Source organism: Drosophila obscura, unplaced genomic scaffold (genome assembly GCF_018151105.1).
Source record: "Drosophila obscura isolate BZ-5 IFL unplaced genomic scaffold, ASM1815110v1 contig_37, whole genome shotgun sequence".
Lineage (NCBI taxonomy): Eukaryota > Metazoa > Arthropoda > Insecta > Diptera > Drosophilidae > Drosophila > Drosophila obscura.
Genome location: NW_024542825.1, coordinates 2,750,304 through 2,777,724, shown reverse-complemented (window position 1 = coordinate 2,777,724; position 27,421 = coordinate 2,750,304). Strand labels below are relative to the sequence as shown.

At 43.3% G+C, this 27,421-nt stretch overlaps 1 protein-coding gene across 3 annotated transcripts; it reads left to right on the top strand.

Annotated features, from left to right (window-relative positions):
• Positions 1 to 719: 719 nt before the first annotated feature.
• LOC111078545 (slowpoke-binding protein) lies at positions 720 to 26,681 on the top strand. Of its 3 annotated transcripts, XM_041594805.1 has the most exons (13): positions 2,273 to 2,349; positions 8,979 to 9,496; positions 10,155 to 10,274; positions 10,728 to 10,898; positions 15,466 to 15,673; positions 15,736 to 15,972; positions 16,032 to 16,213; positions 18,213 to 18,423; positions 18,488 to 18,613; positions 18,690 to 18,832; positions 22,859 to 23,144; positions 23,189 to 24,013; positions 24,838 to 26,681. In XM_041594805.1, exons 1-13 carry the CDS (start codon positions 2,344 to 2,346, stop codon positions 26,155 to 26,157), a joined length of 4,353 nt encoding a protein of 1,450 aa, XP_041450739.1. In that variant the 5' UTR covers positions 2,273 to 2,343; the 3' UTR covers positions 26,158 to 26,681. The 3 variants fall into 3 exon arrangements, with proteins under 3 accessions (XP_041450737.1, XP_041450738.1, XP_041450739.1); XM_041594803.1 differs by lacking the exons at positions 22,859 to 23,144; positions 23,189 to 24,013; positions 24,838 to 26,681 and adding exons at positions 720 to 725; positions 20,715 to 22,846; XM_041594804.1 differs by lacking the exons at positions 10,728 to 10,898; positions 22,859 to 23,144; positions 23,189 to 24,013; positions 24,838 to 26,681 and adding exons at positions 720 to 725; positions 20,715 to 22,847.
• Positions 26,682 to 27,421: the final 740 nt, after the last annotated feature.

Genomic DNA, 27,421 nt, shown 5'->3' with positions numbered 1-27,421 from the left:
GAGGCGGCAAGTCAATGAGCTAAGACAAGGACAAGGAAATCGAGCAAGGAAAAAGCAGAAGATACTTATTCGAGGAAATTCATGGGGTTGACTTGTACGGTTTCGGGATAAGAAGTTTTCAAAGTTTTTTTTACATTTAAAAAGTGGAAGAATAATTCATTTTATTCGTGATTCGTAGGCAGTTTTCCATTGAATATTATAGATAATTTATTTGGAACTACTTTTACTTTTTAGCAAACAGTTTTGAATATTCGGAAATAACTGAGAATATTTTTTCTATTCAATTACTTCCCAGTCTTTGTTAGCCAATGAATATTCAGGGGCTCATTGCCAGTTAACTTGGAAGCCTTGTTGACCCTTATAATCTATGTAAATACTCCAACTCCTGTGCCATCATTTCCAACTTCTATCTCCAAGTTCTATGCCCATTTCTCTTCGTTCTTCGCCTGCCATACATTTTGTACTTCCATCTCCGGTTAACGTAATCTGCTTTTTGCCACAAACTTACAGTTAGATAAACTTTGAAATATTCAAAGAAAATATGCAACTCTGTGGAAATTTGGCTTACTTTAGAACTGAACTGGTGCTATGCATACATAAGTCACTCATCAAAAGTTTTCCCCGCATTTTCGTTGCAGCAAACCCAACTGTGACGTGCTCTTAGATGAAAGGAACGTGCGATGCAATTGAATCCAAGCAAAACTACTGAAACGCACTACTGGATTGTAAGTACAAACATGCGGAAACGACCCTGAACTTTGCTTTCTAGTTGTTCCTCTTCTCTTCTCTTCGCTTTTATTTTAATTTTCACAACTTGACAACGCCTTGTGGTCGCAATTATCGAGCCATAAAAATTGTAAGCCAAAAAGTCGGAGCCAAAAAGGGAAACGGTTGCCAAAAAAATAAAATTGCACACAAATGCAAATCCAGAAATTCAAAAATCATGCAAAAAGCTGACGCGGCTGAGGCGGCGGCATTGTCGCTGCATTGGCAGCATGCCAGAATGGCGGCAGGAAGCGGCTCCCGGCTGGAGGGAGCCGAGGGCCAGAGACAAAAGGATGCCCGGGCCTGGCGATAGAATTTTATTGCAGCCAAAATTGTTTGGAAAATTACACAAATTGTTCGGTGGCAGAATATTCGCAGCTGCACCCACACGTCTCCATTGGTGTGTGGCACTAAAGACTCAATTGATAGAGTTGAGACAGTGCCAAAAGGCCATTCCACTTAATTGACTAACCAGAATGAAGATGTTTCGGACTCCTTCGATTAGTTTGGATGCATTTTGCATGATCCATCCCAAAGACACAAAGTCAATAAATCATCCAGCCGTCGCGTCGTCTGTGGCGTACCAACTCGTACATTTCCATGCCACAAGGAATCGACAGATTCCCTTCCAACCCACACACACATAGAGACAAGATTTCTATCGCATTCTGGCCTGTGACCCGGAATGCCAACTGCAATTGACATTTCTTGGCTGCAAAATTGATGATCCAACTGAATCTGATTCGGTCTGCCTGTCTGTCTGCCTGTCTATCCCATAAAATTGAAAAGATTTTGCTCAAAAATGATTTGCAATCTCCTTCGGGACTTGTCTTGCTCCTTCTCTTTTCTTTTTTTCCATAAAGCGTGAAACACACACAATTTGATTAAAAAGTCCAGAGCGGCGTGTGACCTAATGAACCTTTTAACTTTCGCTCAAAGAAAATGTCAATTTGTTCACTGAACAAGCCAAATTAGTGAATATTTTGCTTGGATTTTGCGCAAAAAAGACCCTTTTGGCAGTGCCGGGAAAACGAATATTAAAATGTTCGAGGCTGGCAGATAAAATTGATTAATTTTGGCTTAAAATTAAAGTATTAAATGAAGCAGCAAAAAAAGTAATGTAGTCATGGGCGAGGCATTCAATGAATTTCGATGAATAATTGTTGGATTATATTTTTGATGCTCATTGAAGTATGATTATAATAAAATGCATTTGTCACCGAAACAATTCCATATTTTTGATTTATTTTCTGCACTGATTGCTCTATTTTAAAACTTTATCCACACACAAAAAATGTCAATGAATAGTTATTAGAAATTAGAAATGCTCATTGACGTTGGATGCAAATAAAATGCATTTTGCCAATGAATAAATAATAAATTTCGTATTTATTTTCTACACTGATTTACATATTTTTAACGCCCCACATAAAACCCATATAAAATCAGACTATTTCCAATTATAATTCTCTCTAATTTTTTGCTTGTTTTTTTTCGTTTTTTGCAGACCCTTTTTTGGTGTGCCTTAGGAGGTTTGATATTAGGTGGAATTGTTGTCATCTCATACTGGATACGACGATGCAGGTATGTATCCCACCATATCCGCCCCCCAACTAGGCAATATGTCTCTCTCTCTCTCGTTCGTTCGTTCCGCCCTCTCAATATGAATTTCGCCAATATGAAGACGAATGCGAATGCTGAAATATGCGTTTGTCCAGCGCAAAATCCAATTAGTGTGTTGGGGCCAAAACGCATTCGTTTGGGGAATGTTTATTGTTTTTTTTTTGTTGTGTGTTCGAAAATTGTCATCGCACTAAGCCCCGCAACACGTGACTGCCGACGGGTGCCGTGCCGCGCAGCGGAGACAAACAACGTGAATGGGCCAACGACCATTCCGGCGGATGCACGTGGGCATTGCCGTGGTTGGGGCTGGGGGGTCGGCAGTTCCCATTCCAGTGCACCCACATAGAGAGAGTAAGAGTAAGAGAGACAGCTGTGGGCTGGCTGGCTGACATTAGAAAAGACGCAAAATTGCCAGTTGGCCGAGCAGAACAACTGAATAATTCAACTCGGCAATTGGACCGACTGACGACCGACGAGGACTGACGACCGACGTCGGGCTCTGTTTTGAGCAATTAAGTTAATGATGCAAGGTCACTGGAAATGGGCCTGGCCATCGTCTACTTTTTCTCCTGCTCCTGCTGCTGCTCCCGCTCCTCCTTCTGCCCATTCCAAGTCTCCTGCCACTTGCCATTTAGCAAGCAGGACGTGGGCCAGTTCTAGTTCCGCCCCAACAATGACGCAGTTGACTTTCATGCCGCCAGCCGAGGGCGCTGACCAGTGCCCACAGCGCAGAGCATATTACAAAAGTAGGGTAAGGTGCGCCCAGAAGGAGTGGGGAACCTACTTTGGTCGCCTTACCTTCTTTTTAATATACCCCTCACACCCCATGCCATAAATCCCGCATGCAAAGGGGGAGCCCATTACGTTTGCTTGGCGCCAGTTCGTCCGCCCAGACAGTCAAATAAATTGTATGTTAAAATGTATGTTAAAGGACACACAACACAGCCAAACGCAACGCACTAAAAGGACACGGTCCAGTCCGGGCCGGGCCAAGGGCCTGGTTCGCCATTTACACTCTCTGTGCCGCGCTCTCTCTCTCGCTCTCTGTCTCTCTGGCATTTCCCATTTTTTGACGCGAGGCCAGCCAGCGCGTAAAAACTTTTCCAATTTCCATATGGAGCGATCAGAAAGCAAACCCGCAAACAAACAAACAAACAAACAGAACTGAAAATATTTGCATACGGGCAAATGTCCTGGGAGGAGCATTGGGATGCCAGCTCACTGGTCACTGGGTGGGTTGAGTGCTGCTGCTGCTCCTCCTGCTGCTGCTGCTGCTGCTGGTCAGGGCGAAGGTAAACAGTCGTTGAGCGGGTCATGATTAATGTGTCACGAAGTGGACAACAACACGACTCTTTGCCGCACACAAACACATACAAATAAACTGCCATAAGGGCCGGGGGACATGGCACAGTGGAGCAGCAGCAGCTGATCATATTTGGAATTTATGGGAGGTACCAGGAGATCCTTACCATTAACAAAAAATCCCAAATAAATCTTTATGCTCCGCCCTGACAGGAGCGAATATAAGTTAAAGTTTATGTATCAAAATACTCTTGGAATGAGAGTCACATTTCTCATATTCCTGCACAACGTATACCCTCCTTAATATCTACTCCCTCTTTAGTCTTAAATATCATTAATAAAAGTCTAGCCGCCTCTTTCATAAGAACATTTTGAAGCCCTAGTCTTAACCTTGTCTCCCTTGTTTGGCCAACGTTTTTTGTGTGTGCCCACTGTAAATTATCCGTACATTGTTATCCCCATACCCATTGTCATAGTCAAACAAACTGACATGCCAAGTTCAACAGGGAACGAATGCCAAAGAAGAGCAAACAAAAGTGGAAGTGGAAGTGGAATGAAAGGCGAACATTCTTTGGGAACGACTGCGACGACGACACTCGCCGTGAGTCAGTTGGAAATTGTCATAAAAATTAAAAATCAATTTTTATAATCCAGTTAGAAGGGGGGGGAGAGGGAGATAGAGAAAACGCACACGCCACAAAGCCAAAAGACAGAGAGAAATAATATAGAGAACGACTAAGCAGAGAGAGAGAGAGAGTCGAACCGACCGACAATTCCACCACAAATACAACCACAAACATAAAGCGATATGGACACGCAAACATTCTAAGCCACTCCACCCACAATCACACACAAATAAACTTGCAAACACACACACATATACACACACACACAGCGAAGAGAACACACCTCGAGTGGGTGGGTAGGTGGATGGACTGACTGGAATGAAGAAATTTCATAGTTTTTGCGCCCCTGGCCGAAACGATATTCGAATGGCACCTTCATTAACGGACGACCCGAGCAACGCGTTGGCCGCGTTTTATTTTGTTCATAGTTACCACGTTTTACCACGCTTCAAATTCCGCCACAGCAAACGCAGACACAATTTTCGGCGCGTCAGTCAGAGAGTCAGACAGAGAGAGAGAGAGTGAAAAACTTTTGGAGAGTGCTGGTGAAAAGTTTTTAGAGTTTACGGCAGACACTCAGTGCTCAGTGAACGAACGCAAACTAGTTAAATATTTATCATAATTTTCGACGACCCAATCAACGGGCAATGAGTCGTGGCATAATGAAGCTGCAGCTGAAGCAATTGGGGCAGTTCCTCCTGGTCTAGGAGCGCCCAACAGAGGCAGGTGCCAGCTACCCATTCCCCAGTCACTCGGGTGTCCTCCTCTTCATCTTCATCATCAATTTTAATGTGCAATTCTGTTTGTGGCAAGAGCATTATTCTGTGGCAGCAGATTAGACAATTTTTCGGGGCATGTAATGACCAGAATTATGGTCTAGTAAAGAATGAAATGAGTGCCAGCAGTTGAGGCGAAAGCTAAGCAGCAAGAAGGTCGTAGATGTGGCTAAAAGAATAAACCAGAAAAGGTGATAAATTGGAGTTGATAAATAGAATTTATTTGGCAAGCTTTAAAGTAGGTTTTATAACTCCTAAAGATCGTGTAATGAACTTTAATAAACTTTAATAAAATTCTGCAATAAAACTACTTAATAAAGCCAAAAGAATTCCCAAAACGATCTGCAGCATAAAACTTAATTGAATTATAAATAACTCTACCCCTGTTTTGTCTGGCTAATTTCCTAAACATTTTGTGTGTGTGTGTGTGTTAGACTGAAAAATAATTAATAATCGACTTTGGGCATGCCAAACGGCTGCTATTTTTAAACGCTCCGCATGAGTAATATCTCTGAACTAAGCCCTTTCCGAAAGCGATTCAATTAAAATGCTGAGAATTAATGTCTGCAACATTGAACTAAGCCCCAGGTTCAGGTTAAGCCCCCCCCAGACACGATTGGGGCGGAAGACGCAACGAAAGAGCAGTGGAAGGAAGACATGCACATGGAGTAAAACGATATTGATTAATGATACTCGTATACTCGTATATCTGTTTCCATTCCGAACACATTGTAGACCTATCCTCGTGTCGCTGTCTCTCTGTCTCGGTCTCGGTCTCTATTCGAATCGCGTTACTTTTGGCCATTTACCAAAATTGACAATTTAATTTGCAATGAAAAACAACAAACTGACGGACGGAAGGACGGGCACAATAATGCAATAATCATAATGGAAGGATAAACTGAGGGAAAGTGAACTGTGGCAAATGAATATGAATTTGACACCCAGACAGGTGGGGGCAAGAGCCAAGAGGCAGCCGGGGGGGGCCACTTGAAAGCCATAACACGAAAATCAAAGCAAAGCTCCAAGAACCTGCAGTGCCATTCGACCCTTGCCACTGCCACTGCCCCTTGCCCCTGCCCCTTGCCGCTGCCCACCATTACAAAATCAATAAAATGTCTTGAAAAGTAAAAGGCAAAATGAACTTTGAGCATTTTGTGTGTGTGTGTGTGTGTGTGTGTGTTGTGGGTGCCGCCTGTCCCTGATTAGATAAATGGCTTAAAGGGTGTACAGGGAGTGGGGGGGTTGTGTGCATTGCAACAATACAAATATACAAAATAAAATTTAAAATTAGAACTAGACAATTAGGCAAATGGCGGCCTCAGGCTGTTCCTCGTACACGTGCAACGTACAACGTACAACAAGGCGCAGCGCAGCAGGGGGGGGGGGGCAGGGAGCAGTGCACTCGCAGTATACAGAACTCAATGTCACGCAGCCAGACACACACACTCAAACACACAAATACAAACACAGAAAAGCACTTGAGGTAAGGCAAAGGCGCGGCATACGAGGCGTATAATTTATTTAAGCGTCTATTAAAGCGTCCTTTTCATTGTTCCGCTGCCGCTCTTTGTTGCTGCATACACTCGTAGTGGTTGCAATGCCCTGGATAAGGTTATGATGAACTGCAGCACAAGCTTAAAATGCAGATATAATTTATTTTCAAAGCCCTGGGATGGCTTTTGTTGGTTGCTTTTTAACGTAAATTAGGGGAATTCTTACTAGGGGAATTCCATAAATTGTAGCCGCCAATAATGGATGGCCTGCAACATCTGCCTGCCAAAGGAACGATCGCTTAAAATTCAATGTTGAATAAATAAAAAAAAAAAAGAACTCAGAACTATGAGTCGATTTTTCGCAAAGCTTCGGTTCCAAATCTTACAGTATAAATTTCTACAAAAATCTGAAAGCCTCTGAAAGAGTATCTTAATCTTCTGCTCGAATCTAGCATTTTCCTTAGCTGACATTCTTGTGGTTTGAGTAGTTTACTTTGTAGTTTTTCCACCTGTATGAAGGACATTCGTTGAGCTGCAACGCATTTGCTTTGGGGCTAAAATAACTTCAAAAGTTTTGCATGGCCAAGTGGAAGGCGTGTTGCTCGTTAATTAACAAAACAGCAGGCAGCAGGGCAGGCAGCAGGGCAGGGCAGCAGGGCAGGGCAGCACCCAACCAACAATGGGCATGACAAGTGCCGTTGTGTGCTGTGATGGCAACGCGTGGTGGAGTAGAGCCACGAAATGTTTTTTCAAAATTGAAATTTGATCTATTGTGTGCCTGCGTCAGACATTTTAATTGTAGCGCAGCCTATGGTCTGCTCCAAAACAAACAAGCAAACAAACAAGCAGAAACTTGAAGCACAGTGGAGCCTCCCATGGGTGGAAAAAATAAAAAATAAAATAAACGTTAGAAAAGGGAAATTCTAAAGAAGTGCGAGTGTAAATTTCACCCCCGATTATGGCTCACATTTGGGTTCATTCCTCCCTGTGGGACATTCACTGTACTCCCCTCGACACAAAAACCAATTACAATCACAGAAGCCATAAAATGTACACAGCAAAAACTGATTTAGCCCGCAGCTAAATGAAATCAATTGAAATTTAATTATACTCGTAAATGTACGAGTACGAGTATGTGTGGGTGTGGGTGGGCAAGCCCTGTATCTGTGTGTGTGTTTATTGCCAAAAATCAAATCAAAATGATTATCTAGTCTCGTTTCTAACGTATTGCATTCATAATTCATCTGTGACCACCCCCTCTACCCACCCTCGTTAAGTGAAAATTCGAATTGTAAACTAAAATTTCTGTCACCATCGAACTCCAGATTTAGGTGTCCTGCTACTGCCTTGGTGGATTGTAGCGAAGGTTGCGCAAGCGATCGCGAGCGGTAGGTAAAAAACCTCGTCAAAAAAAAATTTAAAAAAAAAATAAACTACTGCCTTCGTTACACCAAAAGCAAAGTCTGAGCTGATCAGACGATTAGTCCAGCAAGTTTCGAGAGCAAAGCAATATCACCAGAGCAAAGCAAAGCAAAGCAAAGCAAAAAAAAAGAACCAATACAATTTATGATTTATGATTTTTACAAACTCCAAAAATTGGCTGCAAAAAAAATATACACGCTAAAATATATAAACATTTTCCTTTCCATTTTCCATATGCAAAATATATTTATATTATTTTTCCCTTTGGTTACTGTACAAAAATTGAATTATTAGATTACGCTTTCGTAACTATCGTATCGTATCGTATCGTATCGTATCTATAAAACATTGGCTGCAAATTAGTTTAGTTGAATTGAAGAAATTTTGTTTGGAGTATGACCGATATGAGAATAAAACGCATGCAACACCATTTAACAGTTAATATTTTTTTGGTTTACATTTCCGCTTTCGTTCACACACACACACACACACACACACCTATACACACCAAAGGACTGGTGTTCCATTTTTGCGATTCAAAAACTGCTTTTGTGATTGTCACTTTTCAGCAAAACAGCAAACAGCAACAGCAAAAACCAAAAACCAAAAACAAAAAAAACCTTAAATTATTTATACACTCTTTAAACGATTGTTGACGGGGGAGATCAAGCCTGAAGTTACCTTACTTTATAGCATTTGAGTTTTTCCGTTTTTGTCCATTTTCTCCATTTATTATGCCACGAAGCGCTTCTGTCCAGTTTATTTTTTCATTTCGTTGCTATGTTTCCCCCTGGCGCCGTCTCGTGCAATGGAGAACAGAAAACTCTTGTTTAACGAATTTTTATGCATATTTCTTTCCATTTCTTTGTCGCCACTCAACTTTTGTTCGAATCTCACTCACTACGACCACGAACACGACCGCGACCGCGACACGATGACACCTATCGACCTACCTATCACCACCACAGGACACTTGCAGCGAGGTCAGCGCAGCGCCAGCGCCGCATCCGGAGCCGCAGCTCATCGTCGGCTGCCCTCATCAGCGGCAGCAACAACAACAACAGCAACAGCAGCAGCAGCAACAGCAACAGCAACAGCAGTCGAGGGATACCAAAGTCATCGCCAGATCATATTCATCGTCGTCGTCGACGCCGCATGCTCCAGTGCATCAACTGAAGCAGCAGCAGTCCCTGCCACAGCCACTGCACCAGCAGCTGCCACAGGCACAGCAGCAACAGCAGCAGCAGCAGCACCCGCACCACAATCCCCACGCCTCCAAGTCCGTGTCCATACTCGTCTACAAGACCCTGAACACAGTATTCAGGAGCAGCCGCAAGATCATCGTACGCGTCTGTGATTTGGCCAGCTCCAAGAAATCCTTCACCATGTTCAAATTCAACAAGGCTGCCCAGCAGCAGCGGATGGACAATCGGAACAGCGCCGTCACCGGCCACGATCAGTTTGTCAGGCCGCCGGTACCCGAAAAGTGAGTGCAACGCAAAGCCAATTGGAAAGTGCAGCAAAAGGTGTTAGGAAAAGCATTTGCAAGTTCTCGGGTGTGTAGGTATTGGAATTTTACTAGGGTTTCTTGTTAGTTTTTGCAGAAGTTTAAGAGCAATTAAGACTTTTATTCAACCTGAATATTTAATGGGTTGATGGGTAATTCATTTTGTATAAAAGTTTGTACTACAACAGAATTGGATAACCATTTAAAGGAAACTAAAATAACAATTGAATCTACATATTAAAGGGGTATTTGATTATATTTTAAATATATATCAGAATTAGAAATCAAAACAAAAAATTTTAAATGAAAATTTAAAATGATAATTTTTATAGTGATCGATTAGTAACTTTTTTCTGAATCCTTGAATGTTTTTCTTAAACCAATAACACTGCAAAATTCTTCAATAAATCAATATAAATTTAAAAGTTTAAAAAACTATCAACAATCGATAAGCTAATCGAAATTCAGAATATCCTTAAAAAAATCCTTAAAGACAACCGGTAAATGCTTTTCCAAACCCTTTTGACAACAACCACAACCCAATTTTTCTTTGATACCAATAAAATTGTGTGTGTGTGTGTGTTTGTTTCTCATTGTGAAAATGCAACCCAATAAATCGCGCGTTATCGATCGATAGGAAAGTGAAGCACATTATGAAGAAGCTGCACAAGGCGAATGGCTTGAAGCGCTCCAATTCGGCCATCGAGTTTGATGTCTCGGCCCTGACGGCGGCCAATCGCCGTCAGATCTACAGTAGGTGAGTACACGCACACAGATAAATGATCGAGTGATCGATGAGCGATAGCACCGATGCCAGATGCAATCGGAATAATCAACACCTGTGTATATAATATATAGAACTTTTTTATGTGTATGTGTGTGTGTGTGTGTGTGTGTGTGCACACTGCAAAAAAGAAGATGAACTTTGTGCCACCACCACACATCGCACTACTCTGGTAATACTGCGGAACTGTGCACCTACTCTGGTCACACTGGCCAGATTAATTTACTCAAATATTAGTTTTATTTTTTTGTTTTCTTTTTTGGTTGTGTATTCTTAAAGCTGCTTCTTGACACTAAACGAAATAACAAACTGAAGAGAAACACACACTTATTGTTGTACTTTTATTTCGCCCCCCCACAACCTACCCACCCCACCCACACATAACACCACCACCCACAACACCTTTGTGTACCCTTCTATTTGCAGCAATCGGTCGGCGAGCTCGGAGCAAGATAACATGTCCGACATGTCCGAGCACTCGGAGAAGTCGCCGCTGGTTAGCGCGAGGTTAGACAATCTAGCTAGGCTCTTCTTTAGCAAATCGATGCCAGCGGAAACCGGAAGTAGAGATACCATAGATTCAGTACTGACAACAAGGTTGCATTTACTCTAATCTAATTTCTATCTTCTACTAATTTTTAAAATATACTTTCCGCAACTAAATACTTGAAATATCACCCATCCAAATCAGCATTTTGCTTCACTAGTGTACAGATTAAATACATATATAGTTTTTGGTTCATTCGATCGGCGTTTGCCAATATCTCAAGTGCAAATTTTTCGTTCTGCCTGCTCGACTTTCCCCTTCCTAGTTTTCCTCTGTTTATTTTTTATCTAGCTCTGCAGCACTTTGCATGCCAAAATAAATAACGATAAAGACATGAAATGCTTTCAATGTTTGCCACACGTAGCATTTGCCGTAGAAGAAGAAAAAAACACTTTACAATTATTTTCAATTTGTTTTCTTTTTTTGTATTTTAGTTTTTCCACACACACACAAAAATATATAGCTAAACATAGCAATAACACTAGAGATCCCAGGAATATACATATATGTATGTAGTATCATAATCTGATGTGTCTCACAATTTTTCAAGTGGTTAAAACGCAGCACAAAAAATAATTAACTTGAAAGCTTTTTTTGGGGGAGTAAAATAATTTCTGTGATGGAAAAAAGAAATTCAACAAAATTTTTGTCTTGCCTTTGCGCAGACCTCGACCTCTGGCTACAGATCCCTCTATACAACATTTCTCTCTCCCCCTCTGACCACTCCCCTGTCTCTTTTTGATGCTGAAGTATTTTCTAAAACTTTATTTGCAAAGTTTTCTCATTTCAAATGCAAAAGCCAAAGGCAGTGCCAAAGTCAAAGTATTAAATGTGATGATAGAATGCATTTTCCAACAGGCGGCAAGGAGGGTGGCAAAAATCCCACAGACCCTCCCCCCACCACCACCGCCCATATGTTTCACTCTATAAAGGTGAGGGAGGGGTAGGAAAAGTTTTGCCAAGGTGAAAATGCCTCAAATTAGATGCCCGGGAACACACAAAAATTGCAAATTAAATTATCAACTCGGTAAAAGTTCACTCGCAAAAAAGGGAAGGGAATATGCCGAGAGCATTGATGAGTGTGAGTGAGTGAGTGTGTGTGTGTTTCTAGGCGAGTGTTTTTATGTGTGCCTGTGTGTAAAGGTGAGTGTCTGCTCACCCCGAGACCAACCCACCCTCCCCCCTCTCGCTCTACCTCGCTGGCATTCTGCTTTTCTGCTTCCCCTTCAGCTACGTGCTGAGCCGTGTGATGAATGTGCAAGCGAGCGTGAGCCTCTGTTCGTGTATGTAAGTGTCTGTCAATGTGACGGTGTGTGCCTTTAGCGAGCAGCAATCTGTGGGTGTGTGTGTGTGTGTGTGTGGGGGTGTCTGCCTGTATGGGTTGTGCTGCAAAGTATGCAATAAAAAATTTCACACACGAGCACGTTAATTACGCGCGGCATCCGAATATTTTTGAAAAATTTCCAACCACTTCAAGGCACACCACCAACCTTCATCGATTGAGTTGCTCTCCATGCATCCAGAAGATTGTTTGACTGTAAAAGTAACTGTGTATCTGTGGGGCTTAATTGTTTTGCGATCTCAGGCAGGTCTTGACTTATTAATTCTCTTATGGGGAAGTAAAATTTGACACCTTCTGGTCTGAATATGTTTTCGTTTATGTGAAAAATATATTTGGAGTCTGGCTGCTACTATATTCTTTCGCTTTAAATGAGAAATCTTTAGCTGATTGGATGCAAACAGATTAACTAAGAAATTAAAGCTCTTAAAAAATTTATCCTTAAATATTTTACTTCATTTTACTCCGCCCAAATATTTAAAGAACTCTTTTAACGCAATGCGAATTGATGTGTTAGCTTTCTTGTGCCAACTCCAATGATATGGCATCTCCTGTCTGCTGTGTGAGTTCACATCTTCAATCCTCGAGCACTCTCCATTCTGCCTCTTGTTTGGGCTCACTCTGCTCCGCTCTCTGCGCTCCCTAGAGGCCCTGCCACTTCAGAGTTGACAAACAGCAAGAGTGTCGAGAGCTTGGCACATATTTGAGCTGCAATATTATTACCAAAATAAAACACAAACACGATAGCAGGCGCTCCTTCCTTCCTTCCAGGATGTGCCTGCCTTCCACAACAAATTCCCATGCAGAGTTGCATCCAAAACAAAACAACAAAAATTAGCTTAAATCAACAAGAAAACATGAAAACAGCCATCCCCCCCCCTACAGTGCTGTGTGCTGCAATCTGAGTCACGGCCTTGGGAACAGCAGGGAAAAATGTAAAATATTTCACATACGCACCGTTGGCCAAAAGCGCAAGCCAAGCGCTTAAAGAGACAGGCATTGGTGGGTCTCCCACCAAAGAGTTTTGCCCAGTTTTTCCATGTTTTTCACATTTCTGTTTTTCCGTTTGTGCAAGTTGCTTGTGACGCAATGAAAGTGAAATGTACACAGTAGGCAGTGGCAGGCAGGCAGGCAGGCTGGCAGGCAGGCAGGGTAGCCTGGGGTGAGCAAGAGAGGCAACAGCCAGGAGAAGCCTCTTGGCCAACATTTTATGCCGCACACGAACACGAACACACACACGACACACACACTTTCCCTCTGGCACTCACTCTCGCTTTCGCCCCTCGAGTTTCGCTCTATCTGCTTCACTACTTTCTCCCACACTTTCTCTCTCTCTTTCTCCCTGCGCGGCGTGGTGCTGTGCTGTGCCTTGCCGTTGGGCGTCTTATTAAATTTTCAAACACATGCTAAACTTAACCCGAGGATGTGCTTAACCTTCGCTCTGTTTTGATTGAGTGGCCTGCAAGTGTTTGCTTATGAGCCGCCTGTCTCTCTTACTCTATTTCTCGCTACCCCACTGCCACTGTCTGTTTCCTCTTCTTTCCTTTTCCTGTTCTCCTAACCTGAACATTACGAGTGCTGACAACTATTTTGTTACAATTTGTGTGCCCCGTTGCAGGAGCTAAAGCCATGGGTTTGAACAGATGTCTTGGAATGCCAAATAGAACCTGCTAAAATTTGTCTTGAATATATTCAAATATAAGCTGCATATATACCTGATCTATGGGGATATAGTCAAGTCCGTCTGACTCAGCAAACTGCACTGCAAGCTGCGCTTAGATTTACAGAAACGCATCCAAAAATTATATCAAACCCAAATACCAAAAACATTTTGTGAGGCTGTCAAAAACTTCTGTCAACCGAATCTAATTTCCTTTTGTGTGGTTTCCTTTGCTTTTATATTATTTCTACTCTACTCTATCACTTCGTTGACTGTCTGTTGAGCCGCTAGCCGAGTGCAGCAGTTTTTTCTTTGCATTTTCTTCTGCGTCCTCCTTTTTTCGTACTCTATTTCATTTCGTTTTGACTTTGACACTATTTTTATTATTTTCCGTTTGCTTTGCTGCACACTCTTCTCTTCTCTTTGTACAACTCTTCACTACTTGCCACAGCCGACCTTTGTGCAACAAATAAACTAAATAATATACATTTATTTTTTTTCGCTCTGCCTTAAAACAACGAAACGAAAACGAAACAAAAACGAAATGAAATGATAAACTCTTGCTTCCGTTTCCGCTGCGCCATTGTGCAGGCAGTTACTTCCTCTTCCTTGTGCTCCTTGTGCTCTTGTGCTCCCCCCCTCCGCCCCACTCTCTGTGTGCCATTCATTGAGTTGCAAATTCCTTTGGCCCTGCGGCACAACACGACAACAAAATTTGTGGAAAATTATTTCTGTCTACAGTTTTTTATTTTTTGGCAACATTTCTGGTGCTCATGTCGATGGGTGGTCTGTGGTCTACCCCATTTGGCCATTCGTTTGTGCTGGTCAGATAAAGAAAGTTTCAGCCATTGAATTGTTAAGTAGATTCTGTTGATATATATATGGGATATAGCATAGGAGATGCATCTAAAAATGTTTAGAGTGCTTCAGAAATTTTGGGATATTTTTAGGTAAGTCCCATAAGACTTTGATAAATATTTCTAGCTACATTTGCAAAGGATAAAACTGATAGGAAAACAAACAAGAAATACACTTAACCTTGTGTTGCTTTTATTGGTTATTGTACATCCTTGATCCTCTTTGAAAGTGTTCTTTGGTTCGTTGGTTCGTTGGTTTGGATTATTTCAGTTGTTCTGCACTCTAAAAAATATCCCAAAACACACTCAATAATTGGCACAAAATTCTACAGAGCTCTGAGGTGAATTAATTTATGCGGCTTAACTCTTCGGAAACTTTTGAAATGACCGTTTCAGGCCTCAGTTAATATTAATCATTCAGTATGCAGGCCACATAATTGAAAATTGAAACGACAAAATTAAAACATTTTCCTGTTTGTTTTTTTTTTGTGTGTGTCTGTGTTAAGTGGGGTCGCCTATGCAAATTAGGGGCACATCCTGTATATTAAATCTCTCAATCTGGGCTATGGGGGGCATGTCACTCCTTGTAAATACATCAAAAACCAACTGAAAATAACGAGTGTAATGTCATCCAGACATCTGTAGGCATTGCCCATGATTAGTTCTAGTTTTAGTTTGTAAACATAATCAACCTTCAACCTCTCCAAATAAAACAAACCAAATTAAACCCTGAAATCTAATGCTGAGTGAACACTTTGCAGACCCAACATCAAATATCAGTACTCGGCCCTGGACAGCGGCAATGGGATCGTGGAGCGCAGTCCCCGTGAGCGTGCCCAACGGGAACGCGCACTCAATGCCACCCAGGAGTGGATACAGAGCGCCAATGGGCGGTACGAGGTGATTGCCCATCTGGATGAGATCGGTTCGCGGCACGGCAAGAACTGGTTTCTGGTCACAGATGCATCGGTAGGTGGCAGCAAAATTTTATAGCATTTTTTTTGCTGCTCATCTTAAAGATGTTCCCGCAGGTTCGCACAGATCGTCTGATGACGCTGCTGCCGCTGCCGCCCGATTGTGTGGCCTTCGAGGATATGCCACCGAATGAAAGTGCCAGGGATATACTGATGGAGCTGCTTGGCTCACTGCATCATCCCTACATCTACCCAGTGCTGGATCTTGGCTTCTTGCGCAGCAGCACGAACGGCTATGCGTGCCTCGTCACGCCATTCAATTCGCGCGGCAGCCTCAAGGATCTGATCTATAAGGTAAGCGAATCAAAGTTAATTAAAATGAAGCAAATACTTAATTAATGTTCAAACTTCAGGCACAGTGGAACGAGCCGTGGGTCAAAAAGTACACACGCAAGCCGAATGGTTTGCCTGTCAGCCAGGTGCAGCGTCTGGGCAGACAGATACTGGAGGCCCTGCTCTTCCTGAAGGAGCGCGGTTTTCCGCTTCACGGTCACCTGCACAGCGGCAATGTTATACTACAGAATGGAGCAGCCAGGTGAGTCCATAGTCTATAGTCCAGTCCCATCCAGTCCACTGGTGTCCGCTCAACTGTAAACTAATTTAATAATGGGTGGAAATATTTGATATCAAAATGGCCGTGGCCAGTGGCAGTGGCAGGACGGCAGGACGGGCCCACTTCCACTCTCGACAAATATGAGCATGAAAAATTCAACGCAAACAGAACAGCCAGAAATGGGCCAAAAATTTCATATTCAGCCTAAATGGCAAATTAAAAGCAATTCCACGGAATCGTTGGACATTTTGGTGGGGCACTTTAAATGCATGTCCCTGTCGCTTCTTGTAACTGTTGTGCGACAACGCGTACGCACACACACAAACACCTCCCTGCCCTTCCACCCACACACACACACACATACGCCCTCCCTCTTGAAAACATCGAATGGGTGTAACAAAAATAAAGCTTTAGCTCTTTTGCCATTTTATAAAAATAAATGCTCAGTGAGCAAAAAAAGAAAAAAAGGAAGAAAAAAAACATTTGCCAATACGGCTGCAGCATAGCGGGGGCGTTGCGCGATAAAGGGCGTGGCCGTGGGTGTGGTGGGGGGTGCAGGGTCACAGCCGTGTGCACACAGCAGAAATCCTATAGGTGAAAGTCGATTAAAGTGCGGACGCCTTTGTTCGAAGTTTGCCCCAAGTGCATGACCCAATTTAGCGGCTGCCACGAGCGTCGCATGGCATGGGGACATGGGGCATTGCAAAAAGCTGATTTTCATATAAATTGGGTATACATATATGTAAGATGTGTACAGTCATCGATAGGGATAGCTATTTGAATGTATGCGAAAAGTACAGTGCGGGGTGGAGGAATGGCAGATAACAAGAAAAGCTGATTGACGGGAATGAAAATAAATCACATGTTCACAAGGGACTGTGCATGAGAAAATCTAATTGGAAGGTGTAGAAATTGCAGCACAACGCTCGTCGATAAGTCCTCAATGGGGAAATATCTATAAAAGTGGGTAGGAACTAATAGAAAATACAGTTAAGAGGATTTGTTTGGAGAGAAATCAGTAAAAAGTATATCAGTATCAGTATAGTTACGGCTATTCACATTCTGAGGGGAATTCGTAGGTAGATTAAACCTCAAAGCTAAGCTCTCTCTTGAGCCGTGCCGTGGATCGTGCGAGCGAGCGCTGTCAGAGAGCGCGCTAGCAATGAGCTGAAAACGAGAGCGAACAGAGGAGGCCCTAACAGTGAGCGGTAACATTCTGTTAGGCTGTGCGGTTAACATAGCTCTTTACTTGCTCTGTTACAGCCCTGACAAGGAGCTTTGGGCTATAAATCTTTAAAGGTTAAAAGCTACACCCATTACTTCATATCTATCAATAGGGCCTCTCTCTCTCTCTCTTTCTCTCCTTCCCCAATTTATCTTTTAACTACTCTCCAAATTAAGAATAAAAACTTTGGCTTAGTTTTCTTAGTTTCCTTCAAGCAAAACACACTCATAAATCTCTCAGCTGTCTGTCCTGACATCTCGAAAAATGCCTTTTGTCAGCCAATAAACTTGTATGATATGTATAGTATATGCTCCTCCGCCTAGTCAGCAGTAATCTGCACTAATAACGGCCCTGGCCCAGGGCAGGTCTCGGTGTCGCCTGCCCCAATCTGCACAGCACAATACAATGTGTAGTGGGGGCCATAATATTGTGATATGAGGACTGACATACGCTCTTTTGTCATTTGGATGAGTGCAAGAGATATATACGTAGAGATACCTGCACTCGTGCCTCTCGCTCGCACAGTAATCCATAAAAGTAGACACTTTGTGGCGGCCACGAGTCACCGTCATCGTCGGCGTTGCCGCTGCCGCTGCCGCTGCCACGTGTTGGCCATCAATATGCCAGAGCCATCGAAAGTGTTGCATAATTAAGGGCGCAAAAACAAAAGGGTTGGTTGATGGTGGCGGGGGGAAGTTACCCATTTAATTATGCATTTTGTTTGACATTTATCTTGTATCCCTTTTTTTCGGCCAGGTTATCGGGCCTGGAGAACGGCCTGCTGGGCCTGAGCTCGCGCAACAATGCCGTGATGTGGTCCCGTTCGGTGACCGAGATCGAGAACGTTGACATCGTGTGCTTTGGCCACCTGCTGTACGAGATGTGCACGGGCCAGGAGCTCAACACACCGAAGCCGTCCATACGGGTGCTCGAAATGGAGCTGAATCACTATCCACAAATTGGACAGGTAATAAGCGCATAACTTTATTAGTTCTTTATTTTGTATTATTTGTTGTGTGTGTGTCTACCAGATACTGGAGATCCTGGGCCTTATTTTTGAGCCGCCCAGCGGTGTCTGCCCCTCCGTTGAGGACCTAGTCCTGTGCGATCTCTTTCGCAGCATCGATCTAAGGGAGCTGCGTGGTCCCTGCTTCAGTGTAAGTTGACACAGAGTCTCTCTCTCTCTTATGGGTACACATTAATTAATTTATCGCATGGATATACCCCCGTTAGACAATTAAGCCGAGCCTCAGCAGGTCCACACTGAATCTGTTGCATGCCGTGAAGAAGAGGCAGTGCGCCTCCTTGGGTCACTCACTCAGCGAGGCAAGCTCGCCCTGTACGCCGCCCTCGACGCCGCACGATCGACGCACTGGGTAAGTGTTTGTCGGCTGTTTGCTTAGCTCTTTCCACACACACACAAACACACACACACACACACACACACACACACACAACTAGTAGCAAAATCTGCAGCTGTCTCACTCTCAGTCAGTCACAAGCATTACTCCCCACATCCCACACACACACAGACAGCAATAAACACATACTCCAAGACACGCTCACACTCACACTCATACAGAAATCATCTCGTGTCTTGTTTTGGTGTGACAGGGACAACAACAGGTCTTGTATGCACTTCGGATCGGATTATTAAATCGGGCCCCCCTGACACCCTGACCTCCAAAATCAGTGGCATGCAGTGGCAGTGCAGAGCAGTCTACAGCAGAGCGGGGAAAATTATTATGGAAAATAAAGAAATGTTCGCAGCTGAACGCAGCTCAAATAATCCTGAAAACAACTTTTAAACTTCAATTAAAATATTTGATGTAATAAGCGAATATTTATAGCTGAAACGCACTGTACTCTCCTGATAGCTGCGGTTGGGTTAGGCCCCCGGTTTTGTTCGCAATTTATGGCCATTGGCCACATACCGCTGCTCCCCCTGCTACCCTGTTAATCCAGTTGGCGTGCACTCGCATTTTGGGCTAATAAAGAAAAGCTCGCACACACACACACATACGCGCATGCAGAGGCTAAGGAAATGTGAAACAAAAAGAAGCAAAAAATGGCAAACAGGCGAGAAAAACTAACAAACAGAAAAAGAAGCCTGGCCTGGGCTGGGCACCAGAGAGAGAGCAGAGCAGGGAATATGGCAGGAGACAGCAGAGCGTAAAATGTTTCCATAAGCTTGATGATGTGCGTGTGGCCATGTCTCTGTACAAATACAAATACAAATACAAGTATTTGTATATGAGTGAGCGTGTGCGTGTCTAAAGGTAATTATGGTAATGTCCTGGACTCTGCTCTGCTCTGCCATGCCCTGACCCTGCCCAGCCCCACACCCAGAACCCCCAGCAGAATTTAAAATTATGCATACAAGACAGGAATATAATTAAGTGATAAAAAATGAGAGGGAAACCAGCAGAAGCAGCAGCAGAAAGAAAGAATACAAATAGAACCCAAGCAAACAAGAATAGAACCTCATCCGTTGCCCTCATGTATATTTAAGCATCTCTCTCTCTGTCTCTCTCTCTCTCAATCTCGATATAAAAAATCTCAAAAATCTCAATTTTACGAGCTCCTTGTAAATTAACTCCGCTGCCTTAAAAAAAGCCCCTCAAAAAACTTAAAATCAAAAAATGAAAAAATTAAAAATACTCAAATGCATGTTTTTACTTGTAACTTTTATATAAAACCAATTAACAAATTTTATGTAGTTGAGGATTTTTTCAACTAAAGTATTTTTTTTCCGTATGCCATGTTTTACTCTCTCTTTCTCTCCTATCCAATACTACCAAATACTACTACTACTACTACCAAATACGCCTACTACTCTCGTACTCGTACTCCTGTAAAAACTCTTCACCTAAAAAAAAAAAAAAAAAAAAAATTAAATATATATATATATATATACCTATATGTTTGTTCTGTGTGTGCGTGCGTGTGTGTGTGTGTGTGTTCGCCCAGAATACCGTTACAGTTACCGTTACAGTTGCCGTTACACCAAACCCATCATCTGATACTCCACACATACCGATCCGCTCTTGAATGTCTATCAACGTTCATTTTCGTTTATCTAACATATGTGTGTGTTTTGTTTTTGATTTACAAACTTTTGCATTTCTGCATTTGTTTATTTACATAACCAAAAAAACAAACAACTACTACTCCAACAACAACAACAACAACAACTCCAACTCCAACCCAACAACAACAACAACGAATTATAAACTACTACAACTCCAACAACTATAGTGTTCTGCCTGCGCCCTATGAAGTCTTTCGTATGTACTAACCCAACAAGCAAACAAAAAAAAAAAACAAAAAAGAAAAAAGAAAAGAAAAGAAAAAACTCAACAATCCAACAACCAAACCGAACCGTACCAAAGTAAAATTGAACCCGAAACCTGAACCAAAAATAACAAACCAACTCTCCCAACCAAAAACCACTCACCAATGAAATTTATATAAACAAGAAACCATAAAAAAATTAAAAACAAAACGATTAACGTGTAAAACAAAGCCCCTAACCCCCCAAAGAATGAATACCTGAATAAAATTAAAAAATAAAAACCCCTTAAACAACAGAAGAATAAGAAACACAAAAATATAAATAAAGAATATATCCCAAAAATTTTTGTACGAAAATTGCAATTTTTTATACGGAAAATGAAACAATCAAGCAAAATATATATAAAAAAAAAAACACAGAGAACAATTTTTGTTGTAGCTAAATGTGGTAAGTGGCAATATTTTTGTATGAGCGGCCAAATCCACCAGAACCACCCAGCAAGCAAAAGCAAGCAGCAAGCAAAACACCAAAACCACTTTCACACTCACCCAAAAAATAAAGCAAAATAAATAAAGCAATATTGCAACTGCATTGGAGGAAGGCCAGAGACAGGAGACAGGCAAAAAAAAAAGAAAAAAGAAAATATACAATACTCCTGCTCGTATGCCTGTGCATACAATATGTAAAACCAACCACATTATCCCAATGCTTTTTGTTTGCAATGGTTTTTAGATTGTTTCGATTGAATAATTATGCATGTTTTCGTTGCTTTTTGGTTTGGTATATTTGCTTGACCCCTGACCCATAAATCGCCCAATATTTGTGCTTGTATTTATGCTTGAATTGCATGTTGATTGCGTTTTGCTCTATAGAATATTTATTCGTATCTGTACTTATTTACCTTGTTTATACTATAAGTCATAGATATATACATTCAACTATGTATATGTAGTTGAATTCACTTGCTGACACATAGTAAGAATTGACATACCATTGGCCATTTAATCCTCAGAGTACTTAGCAACGTTTTTTTTTAGAATTCATTCATTTACATCTGTGCACACAACATTTTCCACTGAGATGCTGGCACGTTGCTTAGTCTGCTCATCTGCCACATATTACATACATATACTTAATGCTGTTTTTTAACTTGTGCTAGTGAAGGGTTTTTTCTTGTGAGACTCAGCGATTTTCTGTCGATAGAAAGAGTACTTCAAATTATACCAACTACCTTCAGAATGCCTTTTCCATATGCGCAATTTGTCCATTTACAAATTCCTCACTTTATTCCAATTAAAGACAACAGACAAATGCAATCTCTGTATGGAAATCTCTTGTTCAACATTTTTTTTAACATAAAATAAATATTAATAATTGCATTTCTGGTCTCAAAAACATTTAATAAATAACGAAAATCACATTTATTCTGCATTAATTGCATTTCTGGTTTCAAAAGCTTGCCCTCAGCATTGTTTGAGTATTGAAATTTACATTTTTTAGTTCATTAATTGCGATTCCGTTCTCAAAAGCTTGCCCTCAGCATTGTCTGAGTAACGAAACTCACATTTATTCTGCTCTGCATTAATTGCATTTCTGCCCTCAACTTTTGTTTTGGAATATCGAAATGCATATGTCCTTTGGTCACTAATTGAGTTTTGGCGTGTTTCAAAATCCCAGTTCAGCTCTCAGGCTCAATTGAAAACCAGCACGTAGACGTGGACGCTTCTATGTACGAGTGTACTCGTACTCATACTCGTATGTGCAGCACTCGAGCCTATTCATTCGCCCCACTCGTACGTAACACTCATGAATACCAGCCGTACACAGAAGAGATATACACCCACCCACCCAAAACAATGACATGTCATGGCTTTTTGCATAAAAACCAACACACAAAAGAATCGAGAAACTGAAATCAAATCAGGTGCCCGATATCCAGGGATCTATCTATCGGGTCACATTGCATCCCCTCGCAACCGCCCCCGCCCACCGTGTGTGCATGGAGGAAACAAAATGCTGAAATTTCTGATTTTTATTCTCTTCCATCTGTGCTCTATCCAATCCCTGTATCACACACACACACACACGCACATGATATCCACCATAGAATCAGCCGAACAATGGACTCATTTGACATATCAAGCGACTCGGAGGAGGGGCTGCTCGAGGAGATTGTCGTCGGCGGGAGCTGCCACCAGCAGCACCTGCTGCGGCTGCAGCAGTGGCACTCGGCCCACTCCTACACGTACGAGCCGGCCACGGAGTCGCCCATCCACTACTGCGACCATGCGGCCCTCTACTCCGATGACAATAGCATCCATGACCAACAGCCGCCCACCATACGCTGCAGCACCAGCAGCCAGAGCAATCTCAATGTAATGCTGGCCGAGGGCGTTGCCGGTCAAGAGCAGCAGCAGAGGAGGAGGAGGAGGTGGAGGTGGCACTGCCTGGGGAGGAGCGGCAGGAGCAGGACGAGATCGAGGACTACGAGGTGGCCAGTGGCTCGTCGGGTACACAGCGGCTGCATGCACCTGCTTCGGTGGGCGCGGGCGCGGGCGGAGCCTCATTCAATCACCAGCTGACGGCGGACATGTGCAACTACAAGAACTCGAAGAGCCGTCGACTGGAGTACTCGCTGAAGTGCCTCAAGTACGGGCGCAGCAATCCCTCGCAGGACTCGGCCTTTGGCTCGCTCACCGACAACGATCTGTCCATCGCCTCGAGCATTCGCCTGAGCAGCTTTCAGTCCATCTCCTCGCCGATCGATGAGGGCGTCGAGGATATCATCATAGCCACGACGACGGGCGGCAACGAGACCTGCCTGGAACTGGCCACCATACCCAGGAGCATGGTCTCCCAGGATTCGGCCATCTCATCGCCCTGCCGCGAGAGCTCGCCGAGCAACTTTCTGCACATTGACGATGCCATGTCCGGCACGGGTTCGACTTCATCGGGCTCCGGTTCGGGCTGTGGCTCGTACGGCAACACGCGGCCGCAGCAGTTTCCTGTGTCGCTGTCGCCCAAGATACTCGTGACGGCCACCAGCAATTCGAGCAGCTCCTCGTTGGCCTCCAACAGCAACGCTGGCCAGCCACAGGCACAGGCACAGTCACAGGCTCAAGGGCATGCCCATCAGCAGCAACAGCAGCAGCAGCAGCAGTTTGATCCGCCCAAGATCCTGGTCAACGATCAGAACTCCATCTACACGACATCGCCCTCAAAGCGCTCCGGCATGATTGAGGTCTTCTCGCAGAAGTACAGGGTAAGTCATCGCCCCACGCTAGAGGTGGAAAAACATCGATGTTTGGAGACATCGATGTTTTCGATGTTTTAGTGAATAAACATGCATAACAACATAAAAAAAATACAAAAATACATATAAACTCAAAGAAAATAATTAAAATTATACATAATAACAGTTTTATTTCATTTAGATCGAGTTCCGAATCCATTCACAAAATATATATATATATAAGTACATTTACCAATTATATCTTAAAATAAGTCTTATTTTGTTGGATAATAATTGGTACACCACTTCCGGCTTAAGGCGGTTACGACGATCGGAAATAATTTGCCCACTTGTGAACATCCTCTCTGACGTAGGATGGGATAGCGCTACCTAGGGTGACATATCTCCTGAGACCTAACAACATATCTGCACGGGATTTTGAAACGACATACATACCCTCGCGGAGATTGGCGTCATATCTCCGCCTTAGCGACATATCCCGTAGAAAAAGTAATGGCAGGATATACATATGTCGCCCGGAATGTCGTTACCCGTAGAGTTGCCGGGACGCACAAATATTTTTGGGTTTCAGCTTTAAATGGCATCATGCCGCTGTATTATCTAAAATGTAACCATTTAGCTTGATCTTCTTCTCTCTTTAGGTTTTTCTTTCATAACGACAAACATAAAACAAAACATCGATGTTTCGCCAAAAAACATCGATGCTTATAAAAATTTTAAAAACATCGATGCATCGATAGTAGCATCGATGTTTTTCCACCTCTACCCCACGCCCCACGCCCCCTGGACGATGTTTCCCAACCAAAAGTGTCTTTAATCAGCATCCCTTTCAGGTGAGCTCCTTCGAGGACATGTCACCCAAGCGGGGCAACGCGGACAAGCAGCATCTGAAGCATGTGAATCGGCTGGCCTTCCGCTCGCTGGAGGAGGAGCGGCGCATCGATAACGCCTTCATGCCCATGGCGGATCGCACCCATTCGGACAATCGCGTCAATATGCAGAGCGAAAAGTACAAGAAGCTCACGCACGCCTCCTTTCGCATCAGCAAGACCTCCAGCCAGGACTCGCCCACGGCCACGCCCACCACACCGAATGGCGGCAACAGCAACAGCATGGAGATGCAGCGCACCGGCCGCCAGACACTGTGGCGCGACAGCAAATTCTATCGCAAGAATCGCATTGCCAAGAGCAACGACTCCCTCATGGAGAACACACCGTCGAGTCCGAGGCTGTCGCCGGGCTCGTACGAGAGCCGCAGCAGCTCCCAGGCCAGTCGGCGATCCCTGAGCGGCAGCCAGCAGATGCTGAGCGTGACGACCAGCTTCTGTGGCAATGGCAGCGGATCGGCGGCCAGGAATGCTGCACGCTACTGCAGCTCAAAGAGCGAGGATCTGGGGGAGTCCTCGGACTATCTGAGGGTAATGGATGCCCGCAAATCCTACTCGGAACGACATTTGGTGCGACTCAAGCAGACGGCCATCAATAACACGCACAGCGAGGACGATATGAGCTTCAACGATGACAATAATCCATCAGCATCAGGATTGGGTTTGGGAATGGGTCTAGGATTGGGTTTAGGATTGGGTTTGGGATTGGGATCATCAACGCATGGCCAGGCCCACCACCAGCACCACCACCAGCAACAGCAGCAACAGCAGCATCAGCAGGGGGGACGCTGGAGCAGCTGCTCCATTAGCAACCACCTGAAGACGACCAATATTAAGACCAGCTCATTGGCCACGCTCACGCTCTCCTGCCAATCGAATTTAGTAGCCAAAGCTCCTTCCGTTCCGTCAACTGCCAGCAGCTATCGCACGCCCTCCAAGTCCCTGGACCAGGCACTCAACATCAAGGTCCAAAGCACCAACAACATCAACACGAACACCAACACCAACACAGGCAACACAGGCAACACGAACAACAGCAACAGCAACCCGAGCAACACTAGCAACAGCACCAGCAGCAGCAGCTCGGTGGATGAGTCGTCCCCATCGCGTCTGACACTTAGCGGCGCTGAGCTATCGCGCATTTTCGTGATGGACATGGACGATGCACCGGGAGGCAGCAGCTGCAGCGAGGAGAAGACACCGCTACTGGACAGCGTGGAAATGTCGCCGATTAGTCCAACAGAGTCGGAGCAGCCAGATCTATAGGAGCGCTAAGAGAACAGACGCAGACACAAAAGTACACAAAATAAAGTCATAAAACACCCCACACACACCCTACAGACACCCCTACCTACACACACCCCTACCAACACACACACACACACGTATTGAGCAGCCGAAATGCAAAGCATGTGATAAAGAAACCAAATGAAATAGAGATCGAAATGGAAGAAGATCGAGGAAAGAGGGAACCATCAAGTTATAGAACTTTAGGCTAGGTACGAGAGGCAGGCGGCAGGCAGGCAGAAGCATTTGCCAGTGTTGGTTAAGGGTAAGGCAATTCTAACACAGAAACAGACGACACAGAGAGAGAAGGAGAGAAAGAAACATGTAAGGTATTCGGTAATTCGGAGCTGCTTTCGCCTTTGCTTGGATCCACACTCAAAGCTTTCTTCTGGTAACAATAATATTTTCGTCTTTATATTGAACTTTAGCCGATTGCTTTTACAGCAAGTCCAAGCGAAATTACACTAGATTAAATATTATCTACTATCTCTCTACAAAAGCAACCAAAAACAAAAAGCAAAAAGCAAAAACAAAAGTCAGAAATAACGAAACACACAAGATGAGTTCTTTTTTGTACAGAGAATAGTTTTCGGCATTATACGGAATTATACAACTTTTACTTGGTAGTCGATTGTATAGCTAAGACTTCGCGTAAGCTTCGCGGCAGATAATATTTTACTGTAGCCTAAAGAGAAATTCGTTTTAAGACCCCCTACGCCCCACACCCACACCCCGCTAACCGGCCACAACGGGGCATGTTTTAAAAAGTATACATACATAAAATATACATACATACTATATATTAGGAAAATAAAAACAAAAAACTAAAAAAGAAAATCAAGCAACATAGCAAAAACAAAGAGCAAAAAAATGCCAAAGATAATTTCGCCATCAAATGGAATTTGGTGGGAATGGAAGGAATCCACAGGCAGAGCTAGAGAGAAGAATTACAATTCTTTGTTCGTTTCTTTTGTTAAACACGTTGGCAAAGGACACGACACACAACACACAACAAAACACTTAAAAGCAACAGGCACACTGCAACGGAAACCCAAAGATTAACGCATAAGAGTTAGACAAACGATAACGATAAAGATAACGATAACGATAAATATAATACAAGAAAGCAATCAAATTTACAAAAAATATCGCAACCAAAATAGTATCACGAAAAGAACACAAACACAAACAGAAATCAAATCAAACACCACAAATACGAGTACTACATACATATATACACAGA